The 15510-nt window shown below is 54.2% G+C and overlaps 1 protein-coding gene across 4 annotated transcripts; it reads left to right on the plus strand.

Moving 5' to 3' along the window:
• The first annotated feature begins 443 nt into the window (after positions 1–443).
• Positions 444–13522, plus strand: CD300LG (CD300 molecule like family member g). Of its 4 annotated transcripts, none has more exons than XM_004772585.2 (8): positions 444–561; positions 1545–1880; positions 4569–4670; positions 5394–5649; positions 6339–6451; positions 8151–8203; positions 11334–11423; positions 11940–13522. In XM_004772585.2, exons 1-8 carry the CDS (start codon positions 519–521, stop codon positions 12051–12053), a joined length of 1107 nt encoding a protein of 368 aa, XP_004772642.1. In that variant the 5' UTR covers positions 444–518; the 3' UTR covers positions 12054–13522. The 4 variants fall into 4 exon arrangements, with proteins under 4 accessions (XP_004772642.1, XP_004772645.1, XP_004772643.1 ...); XM_004772588.2 differs by having other exon boundaries at positions 5565–5649; XM_004772586.2 differs by lacking the exon at positions 4569–4670.
• The last annotated feature ends 1988 nt before the right edge of the window (positions 13523–15510 follow it).

The raw sequence follows: 15510 nt of genomic DNA on the forward strand, positions 1-15510 counted from the left end.
CTCTAGTGACAGGCCTGGTAACTAATTATTTTCCAAGTAGTGAGAAGCACATACGATATTTCAAGCTATCGGCGACTTGATGTGCCAGTGGCTGATTTTTTTGGTGACAAAGTCACAGACAATGCTAGCACAATAGAAGGAAAAAGATTAATCCCTTAAAGGTTAATAAAAGTCAGTATGTAATTTTTTCATTCTTGGACTGCCTGAATTCTTGGTCTGCACACAGACCCTCTGGGGGTAGACATGGTTAAGACCCCCCCCCTCCTCAAGGGGTACGGGTTTGGGAGAGGTGCTTGGGTGGTTTGGGGGTTGGAGAGGCGATAATCCCCGCTGGCTGGCAAGCGCCTAGGGTAAGTAAAGGGAATCGCAGAGGCGCCTCCCTCTGCGCAGGGAGGGGGACCCTGCGCGGCCCCTCCCCCCTTCATCCTCCTGTGCCTCTGGAGGAAGTTAAAGCCCCGCGCGGTTTCTGAGAGGAGCTCCCAGTTTCCGCGTGTGCTCCTGCATGTCCAGCGCCCACCATGTGGGCCCTCATCCTGGTATGGGGCTGCCTCTTGCTCCCAGGTGAGATGGGGTGGGAGAGGGTGGAGTGGGGAGGGGAGGTGGGGCTCATGCCCAAGCTGGCAGAGAGAACCTATTCTTTCATTCTCGCGACCCACTGCTGCCTGATCCTTCCGGGTCTCACCCCCACAGCACTGGTCCTCATACCACTGGGGGGAGGGGGGCGGGGCAGGGGTACAGGTACTAGCTGTTTCTGAAACGCGGAGCCTGCTTTTCTCCAGACGTCTGGGCTCCAAACCCTTCTGATTAGGTGGCTAGGAGGGAAGCTTTACCTCTCTCATCTTTATTTTCCTACTCTGCACCCAGCCTGAAGGCAGACAAGACACCCTGTACACGGTTGCCATGGTAAACTCTGCAAATATTTCTTGCACCTCTACTGTGCCACTCACAACAACCCTGAGAGATAAGGCATTGTCCTGATTCATCAGTTCACGGGTCTGCCTCTTTTTTTTTTCAACCTTTTAACATCAAATGTCAGGATGTGTCTTATAAAGGATGACAATTGTTCAAGTGACAGTGCTTTTTTTTAGCGGTATATAAAATTATAGTGTATCTTACATACGAGAGCGTCTTAATTTCAATGTACCTGGACTTTATCATCATCATCATCATCATCACCATCATCACCACCACCATCATCATCATCATCATCATCATCATCTATAGATGGGAAAACCCAGATGCCCAAGGAAGGCAAGCAACTTCCCAGGGTCACACAGCTGCTATGAGGCAGTGCTGGGATTCAACCTCCAGGCTGTCTGAATCTCGAGCTTCCCCATCACCACCCTTCCATACGCCAGTTTTAGGGTGTTTAGGGTGTTAGGGTCTTAGGACACAGCAACAGCCCCGTCCCAGTCTCGCTTGGTGGGAAGGTACAACCAACCCTTCTGGGACTGCCACAGAAGGGAGTGACTGAGGAGTTTGTTGGTCTTGACCATGGTACTTGGTCCTCGGAACTCTGACCTCCATCCCTGCTATGGTTTCAGGTTATGGAGCCATGGTGGGCCCCAAGGAGATCAGTGGGTTTGAAGGTGACACGGTGTCCTTGCAGTGCACTTACCAGGAGGAGCTCAGGACACACCAGAAGTACTGGTGCAAGCAGGGCGGGTTCCTCCTGTCCCGTTGCTCGAACACCATCTATGCAGGAGAAGATGGCCAGGAGACGACGGAGGGCAGGGTGTCCATCCAAGACAGCCCCCAGACGCTCACACTCCACGTGACCCTGAGGAAGCTCACCCTGCAGGACTCTGGAAAGTACTACTGTGGGGTCTCCAAACTGGGGCGAGATGAGTCTGTCCTGGTCTCTCTGCTTGTCTTTCCAGGTAACACATATCTCTGCTTCCCTGCATGGGGGACAAGTGATACAGAGGGGAGGAGGGACAGATGGGTCGCTGAGCAGAGGCAGACCCTGTCTCCCGCTCGTCAACAGGTGTAGCACTTGTACCACCCTCCTGGTGGCGGGGGGGGTCAAGGGCTCAGTGAGATGATGCTGGTCAAGTGCTCAGCTGTCCTGGGAGCAGGGACAGTGCAGCATGAGACTTGACTGCTCTTTGACAAGGTCATACCACGCAGATCTGTTAAACTCCCAGCTCAGTGCCTTTCCTCTTTGCCCAGAGGTGGGAGAGAGATTGCATGGGCTGGGGATGAGATGTGCAGCCCACAGAATGAAAAAGGCTCCCTCTTTGGAGTCAGAACTATTCCCGAGGATTCCACAGCCTGGACCCACCATTGTGCAGCACCCCAGACCCGCTCCACAGCGCCCCCTAGCCGCGGCCACACTGGCCTCGCCCACACTGGCCTCCCCCTGCCTGTGGTCTCCGTTCTTCCTTCTTGCTTCCCTTCCCCAGATCTCGAAGCCCCAAAGGTAGGGGCGAAGAGGGCCTGTGATCGAGCCTCAGAGGAGCTCGTTGAGCTCAGGGACACTAGGGGACTCTGGCATGGGATGGAGCACCTCTCTGTATGTCCAGAACCCCCGTGGACCCGCTGATCTGAAATGAGAGAAGCCAGAGAGGGCCTAGGGGAGTGGGCAACCCTCCTCTGCTGGCCCATGAGGGTGAGACAGGTCTCTGTATCCCATTTCACAGACGGGGGTAGGGGCGAGGCTCCAGAGATGAAATGATTTGCCATGAGGTCTCATGGCAAGAAGTGATGGAGTCAGGATTCAAACCCAGGGTTTGGTTTGGTTTGTTTTGTTTTGTTTTGTTTTGTTTTGTTTTTTTCTCACTTTGGTGTCTGCTCTTTCCCTCTCCTGGCCGCATCGCTGGGACCCAGCCCATTCCTGGGCCATCCCCACTGCCAGATCCCCAACATCTGTGGGTCTTTCTTCTAATTCAAGGAGATAGAGCTAAGCTCACCAAACAATAGCAGCAGTGTCGTAACCATATTGAACCTGTTCTGTTATATACAAGCTTCTCTGATCTCTGATTCTTATCAGTACTCAGACCTCCTTCTTACCTAGTGGGGGTCAATTTAGCTATATTTGAGGCTCTCTATTTTAAATTTTGACCTCATTTGTAATTATTCATTCATGCATGGTATGTGTGTTGTTGTGTTATCCTGTGTCAGACGTTGATGACCTTTTCCTGATGATAGTTGAGATGTAGAAAATAAAGGCTAATGGCCATGGTGTACCCGTGAATGCTGAGCTGGGGAAACTCTGATCTGTAACGCTTGCTGGTTTCTGCGGTTTAAATGACCCCCGCCCTCTCCCATTTCCAGCCACCGATAGTTTAATGACCAGCTCACAGAATTCCTGAAAAGTGAACAGTCAGCTCTCCTGCAGTGGGAGCCGTCTGCAGCCCACCATTGAGTATGGCGAGTGAGGAGAATTTCTAGGAAGATCAGAACAAGACAAGAGTATGCACTATCATTTCTTCTATTCCCCATTGCCTGGAGGGTCTAGGCCATGAAATATGACAGGATAAAAAAGTATACATATCGGATAGGAAAAGATAAGTACCGTTTATTTGTGCAAGATGTGGTCATTTCCTCAGAAAAATCAGAGGAAACCTGACTTCGTATTAGAATAGAGAATACGGGATGCCTGGGTGGTTCAACTGATTATTCGTCTCCTTCAGCTCAGGTTATATAATCCCAGGGTCCTGAGATCGAGTTTCATGTTGGGCTTCCTGCTCAGCGGGGAGGCCTGCTGCTCCCCCTGCTTTGTGCTTTCTCTCTCTCTCTCTTTCTGACAAATAAATAAATAAAATATTAAAAAAAAAAAAGAATAGAGAATGATGGGGACAGGGAGCGAGTCCCACATGGCACTCCAGCAAGGTGACAGAGGAGCACCCAGGGGCTGGGGGAGGGGGGCTGGGAGCTCGGCGGCTCCAGGGCAATTGGCCACACCACGTTTCTGCACAGGCACAAAGGCTAGGCATCTCGTCCTTGAGGGGTCCCAGCCTTGCAGGGACAGAAAGATGTGTGTCAGGCAGAGGTGGAGAAAAGCATGGCACACAGGGGAACGGTGAAGCAAAGGCACGGTGGCAGGTGGGACACTCACTTAATTGGGACTAGAGGCCAAACAGGGGAATGAATGGTGTCCCAGAAGCCGACACAGGGAACTGAGGTCTGAGTCTGAAAGGCTTTGAAAGGCCTCTAAGAAGCTTGAGCTTCAGCTCATAGGCCGTGAGGGCCGTTGACGGCTCTGAAGCCAGAAACGATGGGATCCAGTATTCCATACCCAGCTCTATATTCTAGAGACAAAACCAGTATTGGTGTGAAGAGTGGCACAGAAAGAGTAGGCTGGCGGGCAGCTGGGGAGCAAGGGAAGCTGAAGGTCTGAGCTAAGTGGGAGGCCAAGGGGACTGCAGGATGGGGAGGCCGGCAATCGACTAGAATCGACTAGAATCTTCCATCCGTGCCTCCTAAGTGGCTGGGGGAAGAAGGTGGTGGAGACTCTGAGCAGAGAGGTGGGGGCAGGAAAGTGACTGGCTGCCACCAAGGCACGAAATCTGGCTCAGAGCGGTGGCCCTCACCTCCCCTGAGACCAGCCTCTCCCTTTCCCCTAGGTCCCTGCTGTCCTCTCTCCCCCACTCCCTCCTTCCAGCCTCTTACTACAAGGAGCTTCCAGCCCAAGGCAAAAGCTTGGCAAACTCAGCCCCCAGAATTGAGTGAGTGAATGGCTTTTCTGTTTCCCCTCCACCCCTCTACAAAGCGGCATCCCATGGGCGCCTGCCCATAGCCAGGCACTGCGCCCGGGGCCCCCAGAGCTTAGGAGCTGCCTGTCCACGGAGGAATCGGCGGCCCTGTGGGGTCAGGTCCCGCAAGGAGCAGCAGAGCCCTGGGAGGAAGTGCAGCCTGAAGGCCAGGCTTGTGTTCTGTCTGCTCCACCTCGGGCTGCAATGCTGAGCAGGAAATGTGGGGCCTTGGACCCTGACCTCTGGACCTGTCCCTGCCACCCTGCCCTGCGGACCCCGTGGCTGTTGAGGGAGGTCAAGGCCTGTTGAGGCAGAGGTGGTGAGGGTGGGCATGGGGCGACATGAGTGATAACTCTCTAGGACTGGGGGAGGTAGGGGAGGTCAGATGGGGCTGTGTGTCCTGCATGGCCCGGGGATGGGTCGCAGAATGGGGCAGGGGTGTGGCGACCCAGGCAGCGGGCACAGGCAGGGGCTGAAAACTCTGCATGTGTGCAGGGTCTACCGAGACCGGGGCAGCTTGCTCACGATGGCTTCCTCTAGGTCTCTGTTTGCTTCCTGGGGGGTCCTTTAGCTGGGGATGTGCTGAGAAGTTGGTCCTGGAGAGGCTAGGGTTCAGAGGTCAAGGGTCATAGGTCTGGGGAATGCTGGGACGCAAGGGTCCAAGAAGGTGCTGAGGCGTTGCTTTTGGACTTGTAGCTTCTCCCGGTCTCCACCAAACAGTCACCACAGCCAAGCAGGGGAAGACAGGGGCCGAGGACTCTCCGCTCATGGGGACCTCCCCAGCCCAGCACCCAGGAAGCTCCCCAGACACAGGAACATCTCCGTACGCGGGGACCTCTCCTCACGAAGCAACCTCTCCTCATGCAGGGACTTCCCGCCCACCCACACAGCCGGACTTCACCTCCGCGGAGGACACCCCTCTGTCCCCCAGCAGCAGCAGCTCTGTGTCCAGGTGAGCCCACAGTGACCAAGGTCACCTTTCAGGCCATCCCCACAACAGGAGGTGGCTGGGAGCAAGTGAGGAGGACTTGGCACTCCTTCCTCTAGGCGGACACAGCCTCCTATCGGGGCCGTGGCTAACAGCACAGAGGGCAGACGCAGCCCCCGTCCCCCCTCCGCAGGACCCTTGAGCAGTGGACAACCTACACTGCAGGGCCGGCAGCTATGTTGCTCTGGACACACAGGCCCACCTGAGGTGAATGGTCCACGGTGGCTCCGGCCCCCCTCTCTCTCCCCACCCCAGCAGCAGGGGCAGCCAGCCCAGTTTTGCCGATGCACCTTGCACTGGGCCCTGTGCCAAGCACAAACATGGGTTTTTTTCTTACCCAACGGGAGCCGCAGCCTGAAAGATTGGTTCTTAGGGGTTGTATATAATCGCACTCCGTTGCTGACGGAGGCTTCCTGTCTGAGATATCCAGGTAACCTGTTGCCAAGTTCAGACCCAACTGAGAGTGTTTCCTGGGGTTAGTAGTGGGGGCTGGAGTCCCTCCCACTGAGACCGCCCAGGTGCTGTGGTTCCCGGTGCCCTCTGATCTCTTTGGGAAAGACAAGGGACATGGCTGTAGACGAAGAATGCTATGGTGTACAGCGTGCCACGGTGATGTGGTGACAGCTGCTGGGGTCCTTCCATCTCGCCCACAGTGTCTCCATCCCAACGGTCCGCATCTTGGCCCCGGTCTTTGTGCTGCTGGCTCTCCTCCTGGCTGCAGGCCTGGCAGCCCTCGGCAGCTGTGTTCTCCGCTGGAGGAAGGAAGGTGAGCAAAAGTAGACACCAGGGACCCCACTGAGACCTGCATTCCCACCACCACCCCAGGGAAACCTTGGGGCTCAGTGTGTCCCTCCAAGATATGAGCATCAGGAGCCGTGTTCCTCCCTTTTGAGGGAGCCACAGGTCAGCCAACATTAGGAAAAAGACATTCAAATGTACGAATGGGAGAACGGGGGCTCTTGGCTTGCCCCCATCTGTCCAACCTCATCAATCACTTCTGTCCCTATTGATCCCAGCAATCCACATCCCGCCTCCACAGGTACGGTTCCTTGTGTGACTACGGCAGGGGGTGGGGGCGGGAGTTAGAAACTAAGCCCTGAACAGGAAGGCTACTGGGGCCTCACACATACGGTGGGGTCTCAGCAGGTGCATAGCTCCTGGGAAGACTTGGCTTCAAGTCTTTTTAGACTTGCTCTGCTACTTTTTAGCCATGTGATCTTGGGCAAGTCACTTACCTCCCCTGAGCCACGACTTTTCCGGATCACAGATCTAGAATACAAGAGAACTAGAACGGAAATAGAATACGAGTCCAACAGAAGTAGAATCCAAGCCACATATGCGATTTAAACTTCCCTAAAAGTCACATGAAAAAGGGTAAAGAGAAACCGGGGACGTCAATTTTAATAATATACTTTTGTTAGCATGATCTATCCAAAACACGATCATTCCAACGTGGAAACAATATAAAACTATTCATGCTACCTATTCTTCATCCTGCGTTTTTCTCATATTGAGTCTTCAAAACCTGGCGTGATTTGGCGCAGTCGTGCTTCCGGGGTCAGTGGTTGAGTGCAACTCGGGGCTCCCCTGGCAGACAGTATGGTTTAAGAGGGGTGGCCGAAATATCAATCAAAGGAGCTGCCGTGGGCTGGGCGTTTCTGTGTGGCTTCTGTTGCTTTTATCTCCTCTAATGCTCTCGATACTGTGGCATTAGAAACTGCCCATTACAAGCGCCCCCATTTCACCGGGAAAGAAACTGAGGTAGAGTGATTAAGCAGCTTGCCCTCCGTCCGCACAGCCAGGAAGCGGTGGAACCAGGAAGACGTATGCCAGAACACTCTGCAAATTGGCAAAGTTGTCTTACTGCTCCTGGCCTTGGGTGGGGGAGGGCGGTGATCCTGGGCCTGCCTCTGACTTCGCCCTGTGTGGCCCCCGGCAAGAAATGTCAGCTCTGCCCACGCCCCCAGCTCACCGCAGAGGAGTCTGGAGGAGCACACAGGGTGGGAATATTCCCTATCGAGACCTCAGAACTTCTTAGCACCTTGCATCTCCAATTGTGGTCCCCAGCTAGCAGCAGTGACATCCTGTGGGAGCCTGTTAAAAGGACTCTCAGACTCTAGCCCCGACCTGCTGCAGAGAATGCACATTTTCATACAATGTCTCGGGATCCTGGATGCACACTGAGGCTGAGAAGCAATGATCTTAGCTCATAGAATTACTTCCCCAGCCAGTTTCTGGCTCACACCAGGAGATTTCCGTGTACCCATCCCAAAAGTCTGGATCATAGCTAAGGGACTGAGCCGGAATTCCAAGAAGTCTGCCTGTCCCAACCTGTCTCCTACACATGCTCACCCTGGGAAGCCCCCGGTCCCAAGTCCAGGGGGGCCCTTCCACCCCTGTGGGAGCTGTTGCAAGCTGCTCTGGGCTGCTCCTGGCCTCAGGGTATGCCTGCTGGTCTCTTTCAGTTCACCTGGCCACAGAGACACAGAGGAACGGGAAGGTCCACCTCTCACACTTGGTAAGGAAGGCGGCCAGCCCCAAACCCCAGCTCCGATCCCTGTGGGGCCGGGCATCGGGACACCTGGGCCCTGTCTGTGCATCTCCCTACCTGCTTGTCTCTGAGCTCCACTCAAGGCTTGCTGCCCGTCTCTGGGGAATCTCTGTGAGCCCTGAGACTAGCCTTTCAGGGTGCAAGCCAAAAGAATGCCCCACCTCACCCTGAGTGCCCAGCGGGTTCCAGGCAGAGGTCTTCCCCAGGCCCAGCACCCTCTTCCCCTCCCCCTCTTAGAAGCAGAGACTGTCAGAGCTGGATCCTCGTGGTCTTTGGGAGGGCTGCAGGGTCATGGGTTCAGGACACAGAAGCCCCACCTCTGGCCCCCCACCTCTGCTGTTTATTGAGATGCCTCTACTTTATTCTCCTACACATGGGGACGGGAAAGGGGGGCTTGCCATGGCCTTCTTTCCTGGCGCCAGTGAAGACAAAAGACTCAGGCCTGATCGCCCTGGGGAGGGGCCGGGGCAGGAATGGGGTTCTGGGCTTTGGCTTAGGAAGCAGCTGTTGTTGTCTCAGGAAGCCCGGCAAGGCCAGAGGTGGTGGACAGGAGTGAGGGAAAGGTCAGACCCAGATGGGGAGGGGGGCTGCCGCTGTCCTCCAGAGCCCAGCTTCCGGTAGTGCGTCCTGGGGCATCCTGGGGCATACCCTGCCGCTCTAGAAGAGGGGCGGGGCCAGAGGGGAAGTCTCTGCTCTGGGAGGTCCCAGAACATCTCCCTTCTCTCCAAGCTGCTGCTACCCAGCCCACCCTGGGAAGGGCCGCCAGGGACTGCTTCCCACCTGCCCACCTGTCCCTGCCCCTGCTCCCGTGGGAGGGGCCAGGAAAGGGCACGGGGCTGTGGGCTGAGGGGCTGGGAACAGGGCAGGGTCCTTGTTGAGGGAAGGATGGAACAGGGTCTCCTGAGAGGATCAGAGACAAGAGCTCTGTGAACACGGCCAATTGAGAGCTTTTGCTTTTTTGGTTTATTTCCCTTTGGGCTTCTTTGTCATTTTTAGCAGGGGCTACAGGTGGAATTGAAAGGGTTTGGGGTTTTCTTCGCCCACATTCGGGTCAGAGAGGGAAGGGGGCACTCTGCTGGCTGTGCCCTAGAGCCGCCGGGGGGTGTGAAACTCGGAGGGAAGTACAAGGGCTCAAGCCAGCATTTCCCTTGCCCACAGAGATATTTCAAGATGCTCTCATTTTACTCTCTAATTGAACACCTACTGTGTACCTGGGGCTTTACCTATGTTGCTGAATCTTTGTTAAATCCTACCTGAGTTCTCATGACCCCCTTCTTACAGAATAAGAAACAGAGGCTCAGAGAGCATAAGTAATTTGCTCCCAGAGGCCCAGCATGAAAGAGGCAGAACTGGGAAAAGGGACCCAGTGTGTGGCGCTGACAGCAGTGCCCGAGCTGCTGCTGCCTCGCCACGCTGGAGTGCGGAGGGCTTGAGAAGTGGAGCCGACTGCTCGGCCCGCCCAGGCCAGTTCCCCTAGACTCAGAAGAAAGAGCCATCCTCAGCTCATGAACATCAGACAGCCAGGCCCCTGACTCCTGAAACAGGCAAGGGGGAGTGCTCGGCTCAGATTAGGGCTCAGCTCCCTCCTCCCAAAGCTTCCCAGAGTCCCTGCTTTTTCCCTAGTGCTTAGATTCAGAGGCTCTCATATGTATCTCTATATTCAACAACCTAGAAAATGCCTCCGCACTTGCTGGAACAGGCCACTGGACCCACCCCTGGACATGGGGCAGGGGTCCTGGCCACTCCCTGCATGTGTGGTTTGGTCCCTGCCTCAGGAGAGTTCGGAAAATGCAGACACCCTTGGGTAAAAGCCGCTTTCGTGGCTGCCAGTGGGCGGTGGTGGTCAGCCAGGGCTGGTTGGGGCCGAATCACAAAACTGTAAAGATGGGACTGCTGGGGAAATGCACCTGACATCAGAGTCGTCAGATCGAGCCCCGGCTCTGCCGTGTCCTCACCGTAGGCAGGACCAGGAGAGACCAGGATCTGTGAAATCTCCTTCCACTCCCCCCATTCCCTCGTCCCCTCGTACCCCCAGCCCCAGCCCCCTCGAGGAATTCTGCTCTGATTTTCATCTCATCCTATAAGACTAAATGTGTCACCGGAGACGGCTCAAGTGTCGACCTCTGCCTCGATCCCCTGCAGCCAGGGCAGTGATAGAAGTAGGGGAGAGGGGCAGTTAGGGGACAAGGACACTGAAATGAAGGGAAGCGTGTGCAGCACGTCCCGCCAGGATGGTGGCCAGGGATAGGAAAAGAGCGTGGATCTGAAGTGTCCTGAGTCCGAGTCCCAGCCCAGCTGTGTGACATCTGGCAAGTTACCTCACCTCTCTGAGCCTCAGTATCCCCATCTCACGGGGTTGTGGTCAGGAAATTGTGAGAGGAGACCACCAGTAGGTGTCCAGAAGACAGGAGATTCCTTCTTTGTCTTCAGTGCCTATGGGGTCATGGGACTTGCCAGCCGGGACCCCTAAGGGCAGCTATGCCCTTGGGATACTTGGCTGGAGCCCTTGGCTGGCTCCAGCCCCTTCTACCTGGCTGCTGGCCCCAGGACAGCCCCTACTCACCCTGGACCACCTGCCTCTCTTCCTTTGACCTTGGCTTCCTTATCTGATCAAGGGTGGGGGTTGGCGCCCAGGCTTATGGTTGTAAAGAATTTTTCCTCTGCGGTTTGTTATTCCGTGAACTTTGGAGGTGTTCAACTTTGCTTTCCCCGACCTGCGGACAGCCAGCAGCCTCCACATTCTTTCTGCTTCGAGGAGAGAGGAGACGATAATAAAAACAAATGAATCATTGCAGGAGTTCCCAGGTGTTGAGCAGTAAAACATTACCAGAAATATTCATTATAATCCCTAGGGAAAAATTCTGATCCCCATTTGACAGCTGAGGAGACTGAGTCTCAGAGAGGTTAGTGGTGTGCCCAAGGTCACTTGGAGATGCAGGAAATTGGATGGAAGGGCTCTGACCCTGCAGCCTGTGTTCCTCCCCTTGCCCGTGCTCTCCCGTGGCTCCTTCCTCTTGCTATGGATGGTGGTGGGGGGAGCGGGGGGGACCATCACTGCTGCCAGGAATGGGCTGTGCTGACCGAGTCTCTGTTTCAGCCGCTGGAGTACACCGTGATCAACCTCGCAGGGCCCCCTGGGCCCCAAGCCAGCCCCAGCCCATGTACAGAAACCCAGGGCCTCAGCCAGGTGTGAACAGAGGTCTCAGGGGAGTGGGGAGGGGTGGGGGGAGGGTTTGGAGCCACCTAGCCTGGCTCCTCTCTGACAATGCAGGGAAGTCGGGGGAGGGGGCTCTTCCGTCAGCATCCGCTTGCTCCGAACACTGCCCCCTGAATCCCCCCACCTACAGGACCACAACTGCAGATGCTGGCCATTTCATTCGGGAGTCAGGACTTCCAACCCTGCATCCTCTTTTTTCCCCATCCAGAAAGTTCTTGAACAGCTTGCTGGTAGTCACAGTTTAAAAGCGCTCTGGGCTGGCAGGATTCCAGTATCTGCAGGCAAAAACCTGGCCGGAGGCCATGAGGAGGGTGTGGGGGGCATGGATCAATGCCTGGGGGTTCTGGGGAGAGCTTGTTAGTTTGTGCCCCTTAGAGGCCCAGAACTGTGGAAAAGGCTGGGGTGGACCCAACAGCTACCTGGAGAACCCCCTACCCTGCCTCCAGCTGGGCTCTGCTTTTCAACCCCTGACTGTTGTCTTTCCAGACTTCAGAGGAAGATGAAGCACCTTCCCAGGACCCGGAGCGGGACATGATCCCAGAGCCTCCCCTCCACATGTCCGGGGAGGAGCTCGGCTTCTCCAAGTTCATCTCAGTCTAGCACCAAGAGTCCCCTCCAGGCCGGCCCGCACTAACTCCGATAAGCTTTCCACAACAGCTTCAGAGTTCGCCTGCCAGACCCCGGGCTCTCCTCCTGCTTGCCCAGCCTGATCCAGAAGCCTTTGTCAGCCCCCAAACCTGCAGTGGTGGCCTCAGTGGTGCCAGCGGGACCCCCGGACCTCCTCAGCATGTTCGCATCCCTGGGGGGCTGGGGTGGGGGGTGTTATGCAGCCCCCTCGGAGCTCACCAGAGCCAGGCAAGGCTCAGGAGATCTGGTCTGAGTTTGAATCTGCTACCAGAAATCCCCCGTGCCTGGGTGCCCAGCCAAAGACCCCCACCTACTTCTCCCTTCCTTCCATCCTGACTCAGCACCACTTTCTCTGGCATAAGTGGGCGAGGAGAAGAAAGAGGAGCGTGCTGGGAATAGACGGGGTTCTGGTTTCTCAAAATGTGACTGCATCCCAGTCCTTCAGGAGGCTGGTTAAAAATGTGCTTCCTGGGCTTTCCCAAGACCTACCAAGACCCTCTCTGTGGCTGGGCCCAGAACTTTACATTTCTAACAAGTGTCCAGTGACTCTAATACTTGAGTTTGAGAAGCAGTGGGCTCAGGTTAAAGTCTACACTTGGTTTGCGGGGTCTCCCGTCTGCACCCTCCCCATAGGGTCTGCTCTACCTACGACACCATGACCCAGCTGGGGGCTTTCCTGGGCTGGTCTGAGTCCAGACCCAGGTCAGGTGCCCATTGGAAGGCCTGAGCCCCCGGGACTGACAGGGAGGGGCTACTTTTCCCGGCTCCCTACTCAGCCGTGCATCCCAGGCTTTGGAAGGAGGCTGGAGAAAAGCTTGGCTCCTTCCTTGTTGAGAAAGAGTTAATTGCCTTTGGGTTGGGGTTGCCTTTGGGTTGGAGGAGTAGGAAAGCACAGGGGGCATCTAAAAGGCAGGAGAGAGGGTACAGGGCAGGAACCTAAGAGAAACCTGAAGATGACCCTGAGTCACCTGGAGATTGGGAAGGGGGAGGGAATAGAATAACAGAACTGCTATTTTTTTCTTTTTCAACTTTCTTTAAAAAGTGAAGTGGGTGGTCGCTTGGTATACAAAAGTTAGAAACACAGCGGGGAGGAGAAGAAAATGCACTCGGGCTCAACCCCTCCCCCCACAATCCAGCTGCATTTTGTTGCATTTCCTTCCCATTTTTTTTTTAACTCCACATCGTTCACTGGTGTTCTCTGACAAATGAGTTTGTATATACAGATTTAAATTCTGCTTTCTCCACTGAATTCTTTCTTTTTTAAGATTTCTATCTGTGAATCATCTCCACACCCAACGCGGGGCTCAAACTCATGACCCTGAGATCAAGAGTGGCACACGCTCCGCCCACTGAGCCAGCCAGGCGCCGACCCACTTAATTCTTAGAAACGTTTCTCCATGTTTCACCAAACTTTATAAATAAAATGTGTATCAGCTCTGTGATATTTCCTCACCGTGTGCTTCCATTTATTTCAATTCTCTCTCATTAGGTATTTGTTTCTATTTTTGCTATTATAAATAACAGCATGGTGAGTCTTCCCACAGGCTCAATTTGTCTTTTTTTTTTTTTTTAAGATTTTATTTATTTATTTGACAGAGAGAGAGAGATCACAAGTAGGCAGAGAAGCAGGCAGAGGGGGAGGGGGAAGCAGGCCCCCTCCCAAGCAGAGAGCCAGATGTGGGGCTTGATCCCAGGACCCTGGGATCATGCCCTGAGCCAAAAGAAGAGGCTTAACCCACTGAGCTACCCAGGCGCCCCTTGATTTGCCTTTGAAGACTTTTTTTTTTTTTTAAAAGATTTATTTATTTATTTATTTATTTGACAGAGAGAAATCACAAGTAGATGGAGAGGCAGGCAGAGAGAGAGAGAGAGGGAAGCAGGCTCCCCGCCAAGCAGAGAGCCTGATGCGGGACTTGATCCCAGGACCCTGAGATCATGACCTGAGCCGAAGGCAGTGGCTTAACCCACTGAGCCACCCAGGCGCCCCTGCCTTTGAAGACTTCTTGAAGAAGGATTTGTGTGCGTGGAAGTGCTAGGTCATAGGGGGCGAACATTTCTGATGTTACCGATACCCATTGTTGAACAGCTTTCTGAAATGACAGAACCAATTTCACTCCCACCAGAGCCTTCCAAGCAGCCTTTCTCCAAGTCCTCACCAGTGTCTACATCTGTCTCCATGGGTATGGCGGGAGGAGGCACTCAGGAATGCCCCTGCAGTGAGGGTCTGGGGGACTGGGCAAGGTAGAGACGGTCTGATAGAGCATAGGAAGCTCTCCAGAAAGTTCCAGCCACTGCCCCAGGTCCCCAGGGACAGGTGAGTTCCTCTTACCTTCTCTGGGTAGAGAGGGAGGGCAGGGTGTGAGCTCTGGGGTCTCTGCCCAGGATCTGGGTATAGTGTGTAGCCAGCTGTCAAGGGAGGGAGGGAACATCAAGTTTCAGGTGGTGTCAGACGGACCCCAAAAATTTACCCTGTGGAAAACCCTTCAGCTGGAGGGCAGTAAGAACTGGGACTGCTCAGTGGGGAAAGAAGCCTCTTGTCCTCTCAACCTGTCACCTGCTGCAGCCAGGGCTACCCGGGGACCAAGGGACAGTCAGCCAGGTCATCCCACTACCACCTGTTGCCCATTCATTTTTCGACCATGTACCAACTGAACAGATCAATGTCTTTTGAGAGGCACAGCTCTCTCAAAGGCAACCTATGATTGGCATCCCTGGGATTCCAAGTCTCCACGGATTTATCAGATACTCGAGTACCCTCCATAGACATTTGCTCACTCCCTCAACGCCCACTGCTGCCACTGTGTGGGCCCAGTCACACCCTCCAGGCAGGGTTAAGAAAGACCACTCCTTTGCCAGTTGTCACTTTGCAACCTCCCATCTTGAAACACCTTAGTTTTATGTTTGTACATGGATACTCAGACCACTTTTCTACTTATCTCAGTATTCTGCAGTCTTACTCCTGGCCATGAACTCCTTATTTTCTTGTTTGCTATAAATTCTTGTATATGTGAATTCATGCCTGTCATCTGTTCTAGGCCATTCTCTTCAAATATTATCTGCTCTCCACCATTTTTAATCTTACCACAGACCAGAATTAAATTTTTCTAGGCCCTCTCTTTATCGCTGCCGAATCTCTTAACCTCTCCTTCACATTTCCCTCCTCATCTCTGTTCTGCTGGCTATGTCATTTCTACCAGTTTAATATTTCCCGAGCTTGGATATGCCTACAAATCACAGGGAATCTGTTAAACTTCAGATTCTGACTCAGTAGTTCTGGGTGGTGCCCAAGAACCTGCATTTCTAACAAGCTCTCAGGGATGATGATGCTGTAGGTCCAAGCACCATACTTAGAGGAAGAACTTTCTGGTTGACTAATCGCCATTCAGTTGTGTTTAATTGGATGTTAAACTCCCCAATATTGCTTTTCATT

Source organism: Mustela putorius, unplaced genomic scaffold (assembly GCF_011764305.1).
Source record: "Mustela putorius furo isolate JIRA1106 unplaced genomic scaffold, ASM1176430v1.1 tig00000487_pilon_pilon_pilon, whole genome shotgun sequence".
NCBI lineage: Eukaryota > Metazoa > Chordata > Mammalia > Carnivora > Mustelidae > Mustela > Mustela putorius.

Excerpts from the sequence above, each read along its gene's own strand:
- CD300LG (XM_004772585.2), top strand. The coding sequence starts at position 519 with ATGTGGGCCCTCATCCTGGTATGGGGCTGCCTCTTGCTCCCAG. Across the intron at positions 1,881-4,568 it reads CTCTCTGCTTGTCTTTCCAG|GTCCCTGCTGTCCTCTCTCC; the intron begins GTAACACATATC and ends CCTTTCCCCTAG. Across the intron at positions 5,650-6,338 it reads AGCAGCAGCTCTGTGTCCAG|TGTCTCCATCCCAACGGTCC; the intron begins GTGAGCCCACAG and ends TCTCGCCCACAG.